Source organism: Perna viridis, chromosome 2 (genome assembly GCF_037379345.1).
Source record: "Perna viridis isolate PV_CMFRI_1.1 ecotype Kerala chromosome 2, ASM3737934v1, whole genome shotgun sequence".
In the NCBI taxonomy this organism is placed as follows: Eukaryota; Metazoa; Mollusca; class Bivalvia; order Mytilida; family Mytilidae; genus Perna; species Perna viridis.
Window position 1 is genome coordinate 42,112,988 of NC_142446.1, and position 21,317 is coordinate 42,134,304.

General features: G+C 31.6%; 1 protein-coding gene and 1 long non-coding RNA gene across 2 annotated transcripts; both read right to left on the reverse strand.

Moving 5' to 3' along the window:
- Positions 1 to 495: 495 nt before the first annotated feature.
- Positions 496 to 4,380, reverse strand: LOC148625139 (uncharacterized). The gene is made up of 3 exons (XR_015920185.1): positions 4,345 to 4,380; positions 3,851 to 4,011; positions 496 to 1,025 (listed from the first exon to the last, which is right to left on the reverse strand). It is a non-coding gene; the product is annotated as an uncharacterized LOC148625139 (long non-coding RNA).
- Positions 4,381 to 7,028: 2,648 nt separating this feature from the next.
- Positions 7,029 to 20,543, reverse strand: LOC148625140 (uncharacterized). The gene is made up of 20 exons (XM_088571041.1): positions 20,513 to 20,543; positions 20,019 to 20,135; positions 17,764 to 18,431; positions 16,738 to 16,914; positions 16,199 to 16,279; positions 14,674 to 14,761; positions 13,133 to 13,234; positions 12,641 to 12,834; positions 12,415 to 12,458; positions 11,932 to 12,052; positions 11,459 to 11,562; positions 10,883 to 10,985; positions 10,092 to 10,318; positions 9,659 to 9,725; positions 9,261 to 9,346; positions 8,879 to 8,999; positions 8,257 to 8,298; positions 7,768 to 7,860; positions 7,398 to 7,440; positions 7,029 to 7,146 (listed from the first exon to the last, which is right to left on the reverse strand). Exons 1-20 carry the CDS (start codon positions 20,541 to 20,543, stop codon positions 7,121 to 7,123), a joined length of 2,535 nt encoding a protein of 844 aa, XP_088427167.1. The 3' UTR covers positions 7,029 to 7,120.
- Positions 20,544 to 21,317: the final 774 nt, after the last annotated feature.

Here is a 21,317-nt window from a genome sequence, read left to right on the forward strand (position 1 = left end):
CAATATTTAGACGTTTTATTTATTTCTGTTCCGAATCAGTTTGTTGTTAAATTAATGCAACTTTCAACTGTAAGTCTGTTCCGAATCAGTTTGTTGTTAAATTAATGCAACTTTCAACTGTAAGTCGGAGCACATTAAAACTCTTTCAGAGAACACTTCTTTATTACACATTTTATCCTAAAATGGCTTTGGTGCTTTTAAGGGCCTGAAATTCTTTTTGGTTGAAAACTAGGTTGTTAGTTTGGCAAAAAACAAAACCAAGTTTGAAGTAAATAACACGCGCCTAGTGCATCATCTCATTTGTACTTTTGAGGAAACAAATCACTGTGAAAGAAAGCCAAGGTAATCTGCTTATTGCTATATTACATGTTAATGGCTTGGAAATAAGGTAATTTGGTACCTGTGATTTCTTGACGAAGGAAATAAAGAAAACACACTGTACATAGATGTAATTGATTCTTAGAAACCGTTTATTATTAAGTCTAAACGCCTTCCTCGAATTCCTCTCTGACAATGTCTCTATTTTGCGGATCATTCGATGAGGTGAAGTCAACCCAATCCTCTACAAGTTTCATCACCGGTACAGGTTTATCTTGAGGACTAATTTTCTCAAAGTTTTTTTACGAGCAATGACCTGTTTTCATGATTAAAACTTTTGAATGCATCAAGATATTCTTTAAGGTCTATAAAATTATCGTTGTTAACGTCAAAGACATTAAATATTTCTTCGAAGCACAGTTTCCTTTTATTTATAAACAAAGTTCTATTTTTTTCGTACATCGACTGGTGTCTTTTTATAAACTGGTCCTTTGATTCCAGCTCAGTCGATGAAGCTAACATACAGTTTATCCACCAATTTTCGATTTTGTTTCTTTTTGTTTCTTTTTCTTTTCCAGTTGTGCCGTGAAGCTCTATCAGTTTCTTGCTACATTCTTTCGCATCATTTAATGACACCACACCGTCTTGATTAATATCAATGGAATTGAACCATAGCCCCCACTTGTATCTTATATAGTTGTTTGCACCTTGAATTTTTAAAGGGTCATTGAATTGACACAGAACTAAATTAAGTTGATTTGAACAGTATGCAATATTCCCCTGATTTTTTTTTATGTTTTAAAAAAATGATTACATTATGTTAGTATTTTTATTTCAGACTTGATTATTTATTTTGTATAACATTAACCTTTGAATCTATTTTATCTCAGTAAGATGATAATAAGACGGTCAAAATAGGCGAATTAAGATATCAATAAGCAATGATTATCAGAGTACGTACAAAACAAGAAAATGAATGAAAACAGAAACAAAACAATCAAACAGACAAACGAAAATGGAAACGCACGACATAGGTTTGTTTATATATTATTTAAATTTGTGCAAATTTCGATTTGATCAAGATACAGTTTTTACTCTCTGAAAATGAAAAATTGATACTACACGTTGGTAACAAAAAACCCTATCTGTTTTACTTCTAAAATCATAACCAGGGTTGGGGTATATGAAATCGGTAATTACAATCAATCACAATTAAAATACATTTTTGGAAGTAATTGCAAAGTATTTGTAATTGACGAAATTTCAAATATCAAAATAAAGTGTATATTGACAAACATCAAAATAAATTGATCACACCTTTGACACCTTTGATCATTCGTTAGACACTTTAACAATTTTGTCCCTGTCTTAATTCACCTTGGAAAATCATTAATCTTGTCTTAACCCCAGTGCCGTGAGGTAATATTTAGACACTCAAATAAAACATTATTTAAAATTATAATAAAAGGTGTGAAAGTGATTAAGAAAGTTACAAACAAAAAATAATAAAATAGCGTGTTTTAAAAGTGAAATTATTTTTTTCTTTTTTTAAAGTGATAAGTTTAAAGGAAAAAATCATTTGCAATTTGATTTTGTGAATGATGTCTGCTAAACTGTTTAGGGATTTTTTTTTATTTGTCGTAAATTGTGGTCTTTCAAAGCATAAAGTATTTGAAAAGTAATTAATAACTTTTCAAAAGTATTTGAAAAAAAATTCAAACACATTTTAAAAATCAAAGTAATTGCGATGTAATATATTTGATGAAAATTCCAAAGTAATTCAAAGTATTTAATTACTTTTAAAAGTATTTGAACCCATCCTTGATCATACCATTCTTAATATCCTTTGATGATGTAATGATTAAACGTTTAGGCAGTATAGCTTTTATTTATTTTATCAACAGCTTCAGCATCCTTTGATTCAAAGTACTGTCAGTATCTACTTAGTATAAATAGTAGTCTTTGTAAGAATCGTGCAAATTCTGTAATATGTGATACACCCCAACAAAAGACGCATTTCTATTTTTGTTATTTAGTTTGCTTTATAGGTTGGTATGATGAAATATATAATTTTTCATTCCTCTCTTTCTGCTCTTATGAGATGATCCACATTGAAAATTCAACAGTTTCTATTGTATTTTAGAGTCATTAACAGAGTTATCTCCCTTAATTTTGAATTCTACAGTACATTATATATGATTTTTATCTCCTAAGAACAAGTGTTGAATGAAAAGAGTCATGTTAATTTCTGTTTATGTAACATTTTAAACAAAATATTAAAAATTAAAAATATACAGGCTTTCCAACCATGAATCACATTTTGCATAATTTATATCTGGAATGCTACTTAAATGATCTACATGAGATGAATGTGTTTAGAGTTTTACTAGAATCAATCAGGGTGGTAGGTAACACTAAATTTGTGTTTTTTTTGTTTAATTTATTTAACTCATGACTGATTGCTGTAACGTTCTATTTAATCAATAATGTTAAACAGGTGTAAATCTTATTTCTAACGAAATAAAAAAACTGGGAAAAAATGTGAGCAACGCTCACAAACTAAAACACCCAACCCACTATTTAATAGCATGCACCTTTTGACATTCATATTGATTTGGACCAAAATATAAACTAATAGGTGTAAAATCGAACATGTATAAAAAAATTCTGCGAAATTTAAATAAAAAAAACAGGGTTTTTTTGGTCAAATGTCTTCCATGGTGTAGGATGGAGTAATGTATAAGAGATGAGACCACATGCCCCCATATTCACAAATGCATAAGTGCATATTTTGCTACTGTGAAAATACTTTTATTCGTAGGCACCAATTTTCGTAGTTAAGAGAAAAGTTATCAGTTCGTAGGTTCTTCAATTTGTGGATTTGACAACTCTATCATACAAACAAATAGGACATTTCCTTTTCTTTGGGAACCAGATTTCATGGTTAACGAAACCCTACGAAAATTGGAAACCCACGACCAATAATTATTTCATATGCGAATTCTTCAAAATTGATTAAGATTCATATTAAAAGTAATTGGTGTACAGTAGAAACAAGTATCAAAGACTCTGTACAAGTGTCATTCAATTCCATTCAGTGGTGTATGAGGAGTAAGGGAAAAGAAATGAGTCCACTAATATCCCAATGACAAATATGGATGAGAGATTGGTCCCCCGTGTAACGGAAAGAAGTACGGATAGACAGAAGGACGGACGGACGGACACCCCTAATTGACAATACTCAACCAGGGGTTACTGCTCGTTATACCTTAATCTCCAGAATATCGCACGACCTATGAAGAAGTGAATTGGAATTGACACGAGTAACAGAAAACTGATATATGACCATAATTGTTGATTTTTAAAAAAGTTATCACCCATCTACTTAATAACATTAAAACTGAAGATACTTTCTTCAGTTATAAAGACCGATTACTATTTCTTTCTTTCAAGGAAGCTTGTAAACATGCTACTTTGGTATCGTTTAACCATAACTAGATAATAAATTAATAATCACAAAAAATAATCGTACTCGTGTTTTTAACTTTCTGCGTTTCTTCTGTTAGAGCAATGGTAACACAACTTATCAACAGGATTAGACTAAGCATTTTTTTCTTTGATAGTAAGCGTTGTATCAGCTCTTATTCCTCTTGTTGAAAAAAGATAACTTTCAAAATGTTGAGGTACAGACTACTGAAAATAAATTTGTTTATTATTAAAAAGGAACACATATAAGCGAAAGAAAATTGCTGTTCTAATTTAGATTTGCTTTGTTCTTATTCTGAAGTTAATTAACATTGACATATTTTCTACTGAAAATTTAGACCCACGCTTAGTAGAAAAGCATTAGCATTTTGCAATCAATCTTTATAAGTAAATGAAGAAATACGGTACATCTCCCTTCTCGGTTCTACTGAAAATTGACAATGAATGCTAACATCCAATTATTACAAACGTTACTGAAAAATTTAGCAAGGTTCATATGATCCGAAATAAATAAAACATTACAATATTAGCAGTTCTTACCAGGTAGTTTCCTGATTCTTTATTACAGTTTGAAACGGTGGCTTTTATAAAGTCTATCAGCAGGTGTGCATTTTAATTTATTCAGTCATATTATAACACGAATCATTATTACTAAATTTTTATTTGCTTTCTTTGTTGTTCTATTTACGTTTGCAATGATAACATCTGGCCATCCTTAATAATTCTTTTTTCCATTTAATGTTTTAAAGTGTAATTCTTTTTTGTATATATAATATTGAAATCGATTTCCTACAACAGTTGTGTGTATGGGACAGTCATAACATATCTTTAGAAGTTAAATAGAATACACCATTTGCTTAAACAATATACAATGGTTAATATAATGTTGAATGTCATGTTTACATGATTTTATTCTGATACAACTACGTTTTTTTTTTTGGAAGTTTTGTAAAAATATATATTATGGTAATGATCATTAATTCTATAAAATAATATATTTATTTTAAGTGCCTGCTTACCACGGTAAACGAACGGGGAAACCCATGTAGTTAGATGACAATTCTTTTGTGGAAATTAAATGGTTCCTTCAGTATCCAAATTGTGTTTAGGATTTAATCCTGGTCTGCCCATTTCTAATTGTAGGCATGAATAAGAATACTGGTAATGCTGTTTTTACAATTAAAGTTTGTTTTTCTAAGAGTATTCAATGGAACCAATATTTTATCGGAAATCTAAGAGTAATCAAGGGAACCAAGGTTATAGCGGTAATCAAAAGAATGTAATCCAAGGACAAAGACTAGACATGGAAAACAGACATACACAACAAAGAACATAAAGTAACTAAAATCATACATACAAAGTAACAAAAGTAAATGAGCAACTCGGACTCCACTAAAAAACTGAGAGCATGGACCAGGTGCACCCGTAGGGTAAGCGTCCTCTGCTTTTCTAAAGTAACCGCGGAGTTGTTAATAAAAAGTCAAGTCCGGGGTAGACGAAAGAGGACATGTAAAGTATGATATGCCAAATAAATCGGTTCTCACAGTGCAGACGGAAACACCGTTACCATCAACGTGTTTCTAAAAAATTTGCAAAACTACATATGATTTTGATGAAATATGCAATAATTTTTTGAAAACATGATAAAATTATGACAAATAATCAAGTTAACTGCACAATACTAAGAGATTGATTGATTGGTGGGGTTTAACGCCCGAACAGCAATATTTCAGCTATATTCAGGCCATGAACATGAAATGGTTGATAACATGAACAATACTAAGAGAATAAAATTACATTGATCTAGAAACAGTAACATTTTTACTTGCTTGATTATTTAAATAAATATATTTTTCAATTAAAAGAATTAACCATTTAATATTTGAAATTACCAAAATTCAAAAGCTTAATCAGTTACAATTCTAACGACCAGACACAACGATTATAGACCTCAACATAGTAAACAATAATATCTTCCCTTCAGATTTCAATTGGAGGCTGCTTCTTTAGCCTTACACAATGTATGCAGCATAATTAAGACACAACATTTCGGAAAAGCTTATACAACGAGCGGCAGATCTACCAAATGTAGCACAACACCTAGTTAAAGACATGTGGCTAAACGCATTTGAAGATTTTGGAGAAGCTGAAAAAGTATCAAACGCAGCAGAAAAAAAGAGATTCAGAAACCTAGAGATAGACACTGGACTTGAACAACAAAACGGCAGGTTCAAGCAAAGACTCGCTAATGTTGTAGAGTATGCTGACACAGCATCCGATCTGGGGTTTCATAAAAAAAATCTAAAATTGTGAATTTTTCCCTCAAATCTTCAATTTCGAGCGATCTAGGTCGAAATTTTAGTTTTCAGGATTTGAGGTAAATCTCAATTAGAGATTTTTTATTAAACCGGGCACCGATCTGCTTCGCTTGGACTAACATTGTAAATGCGATGTATTATGTTACATTTTACAACTTTTTACAATAATTTGAAACTTTGTCACGTTATCTTAATGTGATGTATAGTGCTTCATATATCTTGGTAATGTAAAATTGACGAACAGAAAGAATAAAAAAATAAATATTAAATTTTATGTCTGTCTGATATACTGATAAGGTTAAACTATTCTTTTCAATGTAGTTACATTTGTTTTCAGATTAATTGTGATTTACCTAAATGAAGTAAGAGTAAATTATTAAGGTATGTATTTCATCATTTTACACCAAAACATTAAACTACACAATACTATATCACAAATCTTATAAGTTTATGGTCAGTGAACCATTTGTCCTTTTTATTTATCGCACCTATTATGAAATCGGATTGTTCTAAATTAACTTCGAAACGTTTCTTTACGTTGTTCTCCCGTAATAACTGACGACGTGATACGCATACGATTACATGAGCATGAAATGTTTGCCATGGCGATTGCCGAATTTCAAGCTGTCAAATATTCTGGTGGATTCATAGCAAGAAGTATCTCTTAACTTTCGAAAAATATCAACATGCTTTACTAGTTGTATTTAAACATTGGAGCAAACTTGTTCGGTATTTTACGATACAAAATTTTAAAAAAATAACTTGAGTTGATATTTTACAATATTAAAATTTAATTCATTTTCGAACCTTCAACTGTTTACTAGTACTGGATATCAAAACACAATATCATACACCAATTTGATCAATTATTTTAATATTAACGCAAACTACTGCAGAGATCACTCTGACGGATTGAAAAGTGAGCGTTCAAAATAGGTATAGTTGCAGGGATCAAGATAAAGTTCATTTCAGCTGCTGGTTCCATTAATCAATTGTATTTAAGATACCCATGCATACTTCCGATCTGAAACGATAATGGATAAATATTATATTTCTTCCAAAATGAATAGATGTGTCTTTTCTTTCACGGTATCCAAAAGTTTCCTCCGTTTTTCGTTTTTTAATCTGATATTTTTTTTTAAATATGTACTGGTTGGTTTGATTTTTTTGTTATCAATGAAAGCATACATAATTATCATTATTCTAAACACTCAATCATAAAAGCATTGATATAATATGCGCACTTGTTTATCCTTCCAATGTGTTGATACTAACCAGTTGAAGGTAATTCCACTTGCACATCACAAAATGCGTCAACCTGTAAATAATTCATAGATAAAGCATTAGTGGAGATCCTGGCTAGTTCAATGATTTTATATAGAGAGCACTCGACCCTTCAGACTTTCACTAGAGTGAGTTTGTGACGTGTTATAATGTGTCTTAATGTAAATGTCTAACATTGCTCTAATGAGTTAGGGTGAAATATTTCTACTTCCTACTTATTCATGTTATTTCCAAGAAATCAAAATTAGTTTGCCATTCCAAGGTGAGTATTTGTAGCTAAAAATCAGCTACCAGAATATTTGGAATAAGTGAACAATATCATTTCAATTTAATTAAAGTACAACCCTTTACAATTACTTACTGTTCTGGGCCTTTTCCTAGCAACCTCAGACTCGCCATAGGTCTTTTGGGAAATGCTTAGCTGTTTCTTCCTCTCCAGAATCTTTTTTCGTATCTAAATAGATAATCAACAATTTCGAAAACCTGTACAATTCATTTAAGGTTTTGTAGTTATTTCATCCACATTGGAACATATAAATTTATTATTAAAATAGCTAAAAAATCATGTCTAATTAGGACATTGGGTACTGTTAACTGAAAAATCAAATGACAAAAAAAAAACTGATATAACTCACCGAAATAAAATCATTTTATGTCACACTTAAGTTAAATGCCTGTTAAACTAAATGTTTTGCATGCTAGTGGAGCATACATTCAGTCATTGACAAAACTATGACAGATTTAATCTAGTACCCAACCAAATGGTAAGATACAGTCTCTGTTTCCTATAACAATTGAAGTTGCACAAATCAATGATTATAATGATGAATCATATGACAAATAACCATACCTCTTTATTGCAAACACAATGCAGGAAGAAAATCATCATACCCTATATAAAAATTAAAAAAAAGGAGACGCATAACCAAGCAACAAATATTGTTTACTTTATCGTAAATATTTTGTTTTTTTAAGCCCATAAAAATGAAAGTTTCTCGTCTAAGACTACTTCGACCTTTATATTTAAACTACTAGCAAATCTGAACAATTACATACAATAACATGAATTAAACATAGATGAATTTATAATGTAGTCGCAAAATTCTAATGGTGTATAGGAAAGCAATGCATCTTGCGTAAAGCAAAGCAGGCGAATATTTAGTAAAGAGGTAAAAAAGATGCAAAACGCAACTAATACAAAAATAAAACGAAATAGGAATCAAAGAAATCAAGATCTGAACGACAAACACAACAAAAAACATGTAGAAATAACACGTACAAAGAAGAAAATATCAAATGAGCAACCATGATTCCACTAAAAGCCGGAGGTATGGACCAGGTGCACCGGTAGGGAAAGTGCCCTAAACTTTCCTAGTAACAGAAATGTGTACTTGTAGGTGTTTGTTTGTATTCTTTACATTATTTTGAACACAGCTTGTTAATAAGTAGTTGCATTTGTAAAACCACTTTACCTGAAGCGAGTTACCTAATACAAAGAGGTAATGAAAAGCAACATGCAATGGTACCAATATACTCAGCAACCAGGTAATCCCAAGGAGTGGCAGTAGAAAGACAACGGCCCGGATACTGGCCCTGAAGTAGAATAAAACATGTATAATTGTTTCAATAAAACATTATGATATTTATGTGAAAGCGTCTTTGATATGTTTGGAACTATAAAATTATGTGCATTTTTTTTATAAAACCCTCTAACGCACTATACTTTGGGTTAATAATGTCAGAAATGTTAGTCTAATAAAGAATAACAAAGATAGAAAAAAAACAATTCTAGAATTTTAATGTGTATGATAACTTTAAACCAATTGTAAGATGAAAATGTAACAAATTTAGTACCTTATTTTTGCGGCATCAGATTGTCTGGCATTTGTTTCTAAAGTCAGGAATACTCGAACAGCCATGCCGAGGATAAATATATTAAACTAAAATATACGATAACACACATCAAAAACTGGTTCAATTTTTTTACCATTTATAACTTAGTACGTTTTAGTTTATATTGTAATGCGAGCAAATTTCGATGTTTCAACTTTTAAAATGGAATTTAATTAATCAACAAATAAGAAAATGAAATGTCTCTTCACCTTATAATGTTTTTCGTCATCATTATGTTCATATAATCTTATTACACACGAAGACAAAATAACTAGAAAAGAACTCTTATACTTTTGTCTTCATTTTAGAACAGTTCAGCAATATCCGTGGAATTGGTATTGGATAAAAAAAAAACCTACCATGATAATAACAAGCATTGGTCCCATGAATGCCCATATCAGTCCATCGTTGGTTGAGAGCCAACATCTTAATGTAAAATGAAAAGATGAAAAACTACAGCACCTTATAAGCAGACATAACATAAATGAGAAAATATGTCATCGAAAGATTTATGTATCGAAGCCGTCATTCTGTCGAAGTGAATACATGTATAACCTTCACAACAAAACGACAAAAAATTTAATCACTGATATCTATATTCCAACAGAATTGTGCATGTTTAACGAATTAAATAGGTAAAAATGTCAATGTTAACAATCAGTTTTTTGTTAAGCTATTTTATTATATTTGCAAAATCAAAAAGTTGTCTCATTATTCATTGTGTTGTACAGATCAAACTGATTTGTATGTAACACCTAATAATATATAAATATTTCAAGTGTTTGATCTTACATGACCCGACCTCCGTTCCCGTAGTTCTGGAATTCAGCACCAATCGAAATGATCACAATAATGAGTGGAATCCCCCATCCTACGAGAAGGTATCTCCATCTCATATTACCATGGTAATGGAATCCACGAGTGCATGACATATATAGAGCTATTCCTTCCATGAGCATCCACGTAAATGACGCAAGAAAAAAGTAATGCATCACCATGGCAACGGCTTTACATGCCACCTGAAATGAAATTCAAATCTACGGTACATTGAAAACATTCGACCATTGATGTGTAAATGCAAACCACAATCACAAACTTTATATAAAATTATTCCATTGTATAAGTTTATTTTACCAAGCTACTTAACCTTCGTTATCTTTGACAGTCAAAACGTCACGCTTCTGAGATACTAGTATTCGTATTTTATAAAATCGTGTTTTCATATTTACGAGGACGATGTACGTTCTGTTTACCCTACCGGTGCAACTGGTCTATGCTCCAAGTTTTAAGTGGAGTCCGGGTTGCTCATTTGCTTTGTTACTTTTGTATGTATTATTTTAGTAATTTGTTCTTTGTTGTGAATGTCTGTTTTCCATGTCTAATCTTTATCCCTGGATTACATTCTTTTGATTACCGCTAAAACCTTGGTTCCCTTGATTACTCTTTGAATTGATGTAATATATACCGTCATCATATCAAAAGGCATATTTATTAAAATCCCAAATAACTTCCAATTCTTGTCGTACCCTCCATTTTTTTAGATGTGCTTACTAACAATAATTGATAAAGCATATTATACAAACCATATCCCTTAACGCTTCATCTGACGCCACAAGCACCAGCTGCCCAAGTAACAAAGCAACAGATAAGTTGCCATGAACAAGAATGGTTTCTTTCCACATCATCCTACATTTAAATCAAAGTATGTTTCGGAATCGTTACAGCAGCAAAATCTGAGATATCTATAACAGCGCACTGTATCAACATTAAATGAATTGTCTATAAATATTCAATTCAAGGCAACTTTACTAGGTGGAGCAATGTTGACTAGGAATGCATATCTTTGTTCATTAAAATTTAATATAATATCGATTACAAAATTGTTGTATTTTTACACAATCGTTGTGTTTTATTAGGTCGCGAAATGCAGTATAGGAAAACATTTTTTTCTAAAAAAAAAAATCCAGTATTCAATTGCAATATTTTTAAATTCCTAAATACATATAATAGGTCAGAAGATTGTTTAACCATTCAATGCACATTATGTAAAGATTTACTTTATCAAACAAGACCCGGACGTCCAGGTTATATGTATTTTTTTTTTCATATTAACCCACCGAAAAGTTCTATTCGATGTACATTGATAATGTTAGTCTTACTTGAAATAAAGGAAAGCAAATATTGTCATCCCAAGACAAGTTATCGAAATACTGCAACCAACAGTCGTCATAATCATCAGCACGTTTTCTTGGGAAATTGTCAGCTGGATAAAAAATTACATTTTTTTGCAATTTTCTAAACTCAAAATACACTAAAAAAATGTACATATTGGAAATTAAATGAATTTTCCTTCAAATTTTGACATTCGAAAAATATATTTTTGTTTTTTTTTCCTATTCAAGGAGTTCATTTCAAATTATAACTGTGTGGATTGCAGTTATTTATTGTCAATAAGCTTCATTTTGTCACATATTTTGTGAACTCGTGAAAGGGCAATGTTGTTTCCTCGTCTGATATTTAAATTCATTTATACGCCAGCACAATCACTTCCGAACAATTTCGGTGCACGAGTTTGAATTTTACAGTACAGTAAATGTGTAAATAGATCGAGAAACTATTTATTTACATTCACCTGTGACTCCAGATCATCGTAGTACAGGACAAGTACGGCAAAATTGGTTAAATGATCGAATATACATGTTGTGTGAGTTTCATTCTTGTCCAATACAGCCCCACCATCAGATGACCAGCCACTGAAATAGTCATGAAATATTTACTGTCATACCCCAAGAGCCAAGAATTTTTCAATTGTTACTTTCGGTGTTACAACTTCCTATTCTTCTCATTCAAGATACATCCACCGAAGCTTGGTGACTGTCAAGCTTGATACAATTTTAGTATGTCATTAAGGAAAATAATATCATATACAGTAACGTCAAATCAATGAGTAAATCTCTATGCATAAATATAGGTTACTGAATTGTGTCATAGCTTGATAGTGTACTATTTGGTAAACCTATTTGGTGCAACAATCAAGATATGCATGACTTTAAAATTAATTGGATTACATCTATTCAAAATGCTGCTCTACTATCGACTATAAGTTTAAACTCACTTTCTTGAGAAGTTCCAATAACAGCAAATTCGTCTCTTTTCTCTCTACAAAAAAAACTAAAACCTTGTAACGAATATATGGTGTATATATATTTGATAAATGTCTAGGGTTAGCCCTCCTATCATGAATAAAATCATTTGTAGTATAGTTAATAGGTGGGGAAGAGAAAAAATGAAGATAAACACACAAAAATTGAATAATATGGAAGATACTTGTTTAAACTTGCCCGTGTGATATCAGTTGGCAAAGTGACTATAATAGCTCCTTTCTGTATCACAGGTATATTATGCGGCTTAGTGGCATTCATTTCCTGTAGAGATACACCAATAACATTGCTGCTGACCCTGGCACTTTCTAGGGGACCATTGTTGGCTAAATTCATGCTAATTTCGTTGTGGAAAACAACTGTTGAAACTCTGACTGAAAGAAGATAATTAGGTTAGGCTTAATATTAAATAACTGTGGTAGTGGAAATGGTAAATGTGAACGTTATACTTCATGAATAAATGAAACGGTCATAGAGAGCGAAAGTGTATAACAAAACATATATAGATATTTAGTACTTAGTTTTCAACGTGTTTTGTCTTCATATTTATTATAACAGAATTTAAAAAAATAATTAAACATTGTAATAACATAAGAAGAGTTTAAAGTTCCATACTGACATGTTAACACTACTTTTCAAACAAACATTTCAATATGACTAACAACCATTTACCTATTCTATTTATAAACAATTTCTGAGATATGATAACCGTTCCTCCTGCTGTTTCCATGTGTATATCAGAGGTAACATTCTTCAATGTATGTGCTACAATATCTAAAAGAGATAGTCAGATATGCAGAAATAGTAAGAACAGTTTGTAATATATAACTAAATTGCTGGTAATATTCGTCGAAACATAATCAGCACATGTAACGGAAGAGGTCGTTTTTCAATTATAATGGTCTAATTCAAAATTTGGGCATGTGAATTTAGTGGCTTGTCTAGAAAGCCCCTAACATGACCAAAATGTCAATTAACAACCAATATAAAACGGTTTTATAAAATTTCGACTAATTAATCGAACGGTTTCAACAATAGACGTCACGAGTAATGGACAGGGTTATAATGTTAAATATCAATTGTCCTCTGATGATATCAGGCACCCCTCAAACATACAATTTTTCACTGCAATCGTTCTATTTGAGTTGACAGTATATTTATTTGTGATAAAAGGTCACTGCCAAGAAATTAAACCTGGGTTCTGCCTACAGTCCCATCTTTGCATGAAATACCAGTCCTAATATGACGTCCTTAACAGTCTTTGAAACCACAACTGTGGTCGATTTTCGATTGTTATATAAGCAGCATGCGGCTTTGACGTGGCTTGTATGTGTGTAAATTACTGCCCACCTTAATTATGTTAACAAACACGCGTAACATTCCGCTGTATCAGCAGTTTCTAGGTTCATTACAAGACCATATAGGTCATATACATTAGCACGCCCCGATATTTATTAATATTCATTGCCAGCTGCTTAATCTGATTCCTAAACTGATTCCCTGGTCAATATCATAAACGACCCAAAGGTCTTTAAAATGTTCCTTTTTAAAAATATATCATACACGTCTATGCGTGTTTTTGCTTGTTTGCATTAAAAGATAAAATAGGTTAGCATTTAATTTATATAATATTACCTAGTTTCCGATTCAAAAATGGGTCTTCGTTACAATTGATTATACAAAGGTCATATATATTATCAGGACACCGATATCTATATATAGCCATTGCCAGTTGTTTAATCTTATTCCGGGTGATTGAAAACATTCGGGTCATAATGGTTACGAAAGAGTATGCAATAATATCAAGGGAACCAAGATTTTAGCGGAAGTCACCCGAATTTAGAGCATATCGCATTTGTACCATTTCGGATGTTGAAAGTAAGCCAAAATCAGTGACAGTAAATATTTGACGATTAGCGACTTTAAAGACTTCAGTCTCTGATTTCTTAATTAATCGCAGTGTTACTATCGGGGGCCACAATTAGGGAAGAAATGTAAAGATCATGTCGTATGCAAATTAAACTTAATTGATAAAATGACAAGGATTGCAGTATAAAGATAATAACAGTGTATTGGCGACTAGAAATAAAAACGATATACGAAATCGAAGAATCTCTATTATGTACAATTTGCTACACACGTATAAGTTTTTAAGGTGTCGTAACATGGCATTTACTAAACGCGTATAATTTAACTCTCAACACATATCATACCAATAGCAGATGTAGAAACTGTAGTGTCCGTTGATATGGAAGAAATTAAAATATTCTCAACTGTCAAAAGTGTGTTCTGCATGACAATCTGATATGAAAAAATAGATGCTTACGAATTACAAAATTATAAGAAGAAAAACATCGAAATACTTTACTATACAATTAATTATTGAATATAATTAGCATATCTAAGGTTATTTCATTACGTTCTCTTTTTTACTTTATTGTTTTGTTTGTTTTGTTTGTTTGTTGGGGTTTAACGTCCGAGCAGCAATATTTCAACTATATTCAGACGATGAACATGAAATTGATGATAAAATGAACATGAAATGGTGATGAAATGAAAAAGGGATGGGACACAAGGACAATGGGGTCGACAAATTTTGATTGCCACTGGAAATAGGGAGAAGTGAGTAGGGTCGAGTAATTTAGCCTCCTGTGGCGGAGCCCTATGGTTCCTACTCCGGGAGAATACCACAGTAGGTTTCTTTAACGTGCGAGGAACGTGGCATCTTTCCCACCACTATGGTTTGCGGTCAGGTTTTCCGTATTATAGCCTGACAACCCCAGCATGTAACACCCCAGGGGTACCCCATTCTACCGCCTGGGGCACACATCCCAGTTGCTCTGTGAGCAGAGCGCCCTAGCCCCCGGCTAGGGTTCTGAGCACTATTTAGTCGCCTTTTACGACAAGCTTAGCGCTGCTGTATGCCTATTCTTTAAACACCCGGACCTGCACGGGCCTTTTTTTACTTTAACATACGTGCATTTTAATGATACTGAAACATCGAAAATATACTTATTAAACGTGTTGTTAGCATATTAGCAAAAGATGAAGGCCTCAAAAAGAATTCGTAAAGGTAAAGCAAACCTACTACATGGAGCATTCTTTTCTGTCATCTTGCATAATTATACAGAAGAATGTAATTCAAATGAGCAAATAGTGTTAGAAATGATGCAAATATATGTCTTTAGATTAAACTAAAAATATTATGGCATAAACCGATATACAGTAAACTTACAAACATCAATTTAAAAACCCTCTGTCAATATAAATAGCAAAATGAGAAAATTACCTCAAGGTAAACAAAATTTTAATTTTTTGATACCACAAGAAAACAAATGTTCAGCGACCCCAATTTTTTTTTATTAAAATATGAAATAATGTCAGATGAGTGTTCTTTATACAAGTTTGTAAGAAATTTGTTCTTCAAGTTTTTAAAAAGTAAGCGAAACTGTGAAAATCCCTTATTGATTCTATACAAAATGTTGTAAAAAGCGCTTCTATTTAGGCTCAGTTATCTCGAAATTAAGTTCGGTGACCTATATTTTCTTTCTTAATATTTTACAGTTTGTTCGTTGAAGGTCATCTTTGAGAAAAAGTAGGAAAATATATTTACTAAAAGTATTGGGTATGATCTACCATAAAGTAAATTAAAACAAACAAAAAAATATAAAGATTCACTCGATCGTGAGACGAACTGTTGGAAAACAACATTATGTAAAAAATTAGAAAACCTTATACCATTGATTCTTCTCTATCAGTAGCAGTAGTAGTATTTTCCGTGACTTTAGTAACTATCGTCGAGAGCATTCTGGAACATTCCTATAGCAATATGTTATATCAGTGGACATAGTGAAAATTAGTAGTCTAGTAAGCTAAGTATTTTCTATTCTATCAATTGAAGACCAAACGACATGTTATAGTTATTTATAAAATGAAATAAATACTATATTTTATTTCTAAATTAATGTCAAATACAAAAAAAAGTAGAGAAGTGTAAATACGTATAGGAAACAAAAAAGAAAGTAACGTTAATTTCGACCGTCAAAGAATTTATCACGAAGACATAATCTTTCAATAAATCGATTTTACATTAAGAAAAAAACAAATAATGATAAAGTGGCTAATATAAAACCTAAACTGAAATTTCAACGAATCTTAAATTTTGTTATTCTGTATGCATTTGTATATGTCGACGGTATTAAGATTGCAAAAACGATGCACGACCGTTTCTATGTCACATTTTCCTTTCCATGTCATTTTTTCTTTTCAAGATTTACCTCAATTGTTGATTTGTCAGCTGTATTCCACTGAGATATATTCAGCAGTAGACTACTGGCAGTAGATGACTTAAACTCGGATGATCCATTAACAACACTTTTAAGCTTTTCCAAAATCGAATTAACGATCGTAACATTCGCATTGGCTGAATTATGAGTACTGATCTCTGTAAGAAGCTAGAATTACATAGCAGAAATAAGGGTTTATTGAACCTGAAGGTTTTGTTTCAACTGTGGTTCGGGTAAGAATTTGATAGAAATGATTTCCCCTTTTGTTATAATGAAGTTCAAAACCAAAAATTGACTATGAAAATTATTTTAGTTTTATTATGGTAGGTTATATTTTTAATGTGAATTATTCGGGGCATATTGTGAAAACAAATACAAGGAATAAAGATAGTTATTATACGCAACTCAACAATGAATAATCGAAAATACGATGACAACACTGAAGGTAATTTATTTAAAAGTTGAACGGGTTTCACGAAATAATCTTGCGTGGACATTTTACATTTGGAAACTGCAAAGCCATATGTTATTTCCTATAATATATTCCAAAATTAGAAACATTCCTTATAATTTATGTATTCTAGTTTAAAGAATTGATAATTAAATCGTCCTCAAAACGCTACCTGGTGAATCGCGAAATGCGGGTCAATAGACTTTAATACAGTCAAAGTGTCACGCCATGTTATACAAAATATCCTAGTTTGCTAAAAGAGAACCAACCAATCAGGAAGCTTGGTAAGCATCATATTAGAAAAAATATTTGGTTCAAATTAGAAGTCGTCGTCATTGTTAAATTAATCAAACAGGACTTTTCAAAGAAATGAAAAGGACCAATAAAAATCCTACATAAAAACACAGATCGAGAAATATTTCTTGACAAACATAGACAAAGTAGCTTAGGCATAGATGCAGTTTTCGACATTAATAAAAAAAATGATAAGAAAGGGGCTGTTGATGACACAAATATTGTTGAATTATTAGAACTGGCATAATATTTAATTTACAATTTCGACTAACCTCTATACGTTCAATTTCTGATTGTGTGGATTGTGGAACGCTTAAGTTGCTCTTGTTAATAACGTCAACCAGTAGTTTCTCAAAATCCATGGTCGTTCTCTTCATTGGTAGTTTTGTTGGTTTATTTACCAATGTCGTCTCAGTTACTTTGGTTTGTTGTGTTGTCATTATTGCAGATACGACCACATTTCGCAAGGTGGATTTGGTTAAAACTGGGACTGCATTCGTCTTTGCATTGTTAATAACGTGTCTCAGTAACTCACAGTCCTTTTCTTTACTAAATTCACATTCAGGAGTTGTCAACTGAATTTTATTCGGAGTTACACTTCGTGAATTCTCTGGAACATACGTCGTCTTTATCTTTGGTTCATTGACATGCGCATCACGACTTAAAGAATCACACAGGCCTTCGCTGGTTTCGCATTTAGGTATTGTTGATTTTGTGGTACTATTATCCGTTGTGTCATTACCATTATCTGTGTATGTTTTAGAATGATCTTTTTCAAGTAGTTCAGTTGGAGGGACCATTACACCCCTAGAGGTGTTTGTAAGCTTCAATATTGGCTCAGTATTCGTATTTTCAATTACTATTGTATGTGGTACTTCTGTTATATGTAAATGATCATGGTCAGTTATTGTCTGAGAACTAGAATCTGTATATACGGGTTCTATAAATGTGAATAAAACAAAAATAGTTTTTGATATTTCCAACTGTAAGGGTCTTGAAATTAATCTCTGTTAGATGTTGCAAGAAGATCAATACAAGTCCATACAATACAGTAATACCTATCTTATTCAAACATCCTTTGGGGTATCTGGTTCGGTCTAGACAGGTGGTCGATTTACCTAGGATCAAAATACTGTTAAACGGATATAATGGGACTTTCCATAGTGCCTGGTTTAGACAGGTTATAAGATAATTCAGTGTTCGGTCTCGCCATATGTATACATATTTTCAAGGGTTAACAAGTATCAAGGACACAATAATAAAGTACAGAGGAGTCAATCCATACAGAGTTATAACAGACGATAAAGTAAAAAATGAAGACATTGACAAGACAGACAAATTGTTGTGCATAAACTATTTACTAGTAATTTCCGTATAGACCGACTTATGGGTACTTATTAATTTATTGTGTAAATGATATTTGTTCAGGCGCTTCTTTACAATAAGGTGGCAGGTTCTGATACATACTCTTATTTTGTTTAATTGCTGAATATAAATTGTAATTTTCTAAGTATCTGAAAAATCTGTAAACTTTGCATCAATATTTACAGGATAATTTAAAAGATTTTGTCTCAAGTTTACATAGTAGGATAAAGATTTAAGATTAAAAATTAAATCACATCGTATTTGATTTATTTATTGGAAAATATTCACATTTGCTTGTTTCAAGCTTAACACATCAAAAGAAATTAAGTTTATAATTTTAATCTGCTTTAATGTTAAAAAAAAGCTTATTGAGATGTCTTTGAATTTGTCTATTTTAATAATTCGGTGATTTTCTCGATAGTTATTACTCTCGCCGCCACACTAAGAGAGAAAAGAGTTAAAACTACGATTCCAGTCTACTCGGTTATCAAAAAGTACCAGCAAGGGTTTTATTAAAAGTCATGTAATTTGTATCGCTGAAAACTCCAATTTTGAAGAATCATTTGATTTCAATTGACCTCATCTACCCAAAGAAATACTCCCGTATTCATTCGATGTAAATCCATAAGTATAATTATCCAATGTCTTGTGAGAACATTTCAATGTGATGGAAAGGATCCAACCCATATAAGCAAGGAGAGTTTGGACGGGGTTATATTTTTCTACACTACGGAATAATATAAGCCCTCATTTGAATGGCATTATTAAATAGTACAAACGCATATTGCTTTTTCCTATTTTGTAATAAGTTTACCAAGTAAAATAGGTAAACTTTCATACACCTTATACAAAATACTTCCAATGAATCTGTATATAGATATTACTACACCTAAGGCTCGATTTACTGGCTAGAAACAGCTTTAGCCATAATGGTAAAGTAAGAAAATTCATTATAACGAAGTCAGGAAACCAATGATAAAAGAGAACGATCAACTGTTAAATAATGTAATCCTAATATCAGGTCTGTTTTTATCTCGTTAACACACTTTAGCACTCTTGAGTGTTTGTTTCATTCTTTCCCTCTTAATATGCTATTTTTTTCATCGCATTAGTAAAATATTGATTTTTCACAACTAAACATGTAATTTTAATTTAATCCTACCTGCAAATGCATTTGAACTTGGTGTAACATCTTCATGAGTCTGTGAATAGAACTCTGTAGACGCATAGACATTTCCTACACTCAAGTACAATATAAACGCTATGACAAAAAATGGAGCTGAAAAAAAAATAAATAAGTAAAAAACAAGAGAGTTCTTTATCATGAAAACTTATTTTGATTTAGGTAACCTTTAATACGAATCTCGTAACTATGAACCATGATGGCTAAAACGCTCAAATGTAGGAGTCGTTTAATATACTGATTTCTTTTTTCTTGGGGGACTAATAACATTAATATTCCAAAAAAACTATTCACCAGAAAAACTTTTTAAAATGTGTATAAAAAACTATATAAAGCAAATTTGTTAAAGGCTTTACTCTAATCTAAAGTGAAATAATACGATTTCTATTAAATTGTAAGACTGTTATTAAGAAATCAGTGATATATAAAAATTCGCGCAAACTAAAACCAAAAAAAAAAATATATATATATACCTGGATTTAGATTTTGTATAATCCTTTCCATTCTTTTCTACATCTTCAGTAACACTGTAAAACGTTATCTTCGTCATAATACGGAATAAATAATTACACGGGGTATCTTAATGGTGTGAAAAAGACAAATGTTGCCCAATAGAATACAACATCAAACGAGATAGAATAAGGCCGTTATCAGAATTCTTTTCAATTCAACAGTTAATCAATGGTTTTGATGCTTTAGAGAGTCTCTATTTATAAAGGGAAAGTCACAACAGAAAATCAAAGAAATCCAGTTTACCTTGCCATTTTCATTGCTATAAATAACTTTAGCAACTATATTTCACATTGCGCACATTTTTATTTCAAAGAAATTTGTGTTTGTGCGTTTGTTGTTATTGCTTTTTTGCTTGTTTTTTGTTTTGTTGTTTTGATAACGTACTGCTGGCATGATTTTTTGTACCATGAGAATTGCTTTATTTATCGCGTCAGTTTTCCTTTCCTCTTTCGTTACCCCAGACGTGACATTTTATGAGCAACTCGGTGGGTGTTTCTAGAAAAGCAGACGCTGACCATACCGGTGCACCTAGTCCATGCTTCAGGTTTTAATGGGGGCCGGGTTTGCTCATACACTTTTGTTCCTTTGTGCATTGTATTTTGGTTATTTTATGTTGTTGTAGGTGTCTCTTTCCCGTGTGTTTGTGTGTTTGTTTTTGTTTTTTTCCTATGTGTATTTGTTTGGTTTCCGCTTGGGTCTTGGTTAATTGAATAGTTACACTTAAGATGCAAAAGGTTATGTTTTACACGTAGGTCTGTAATATGT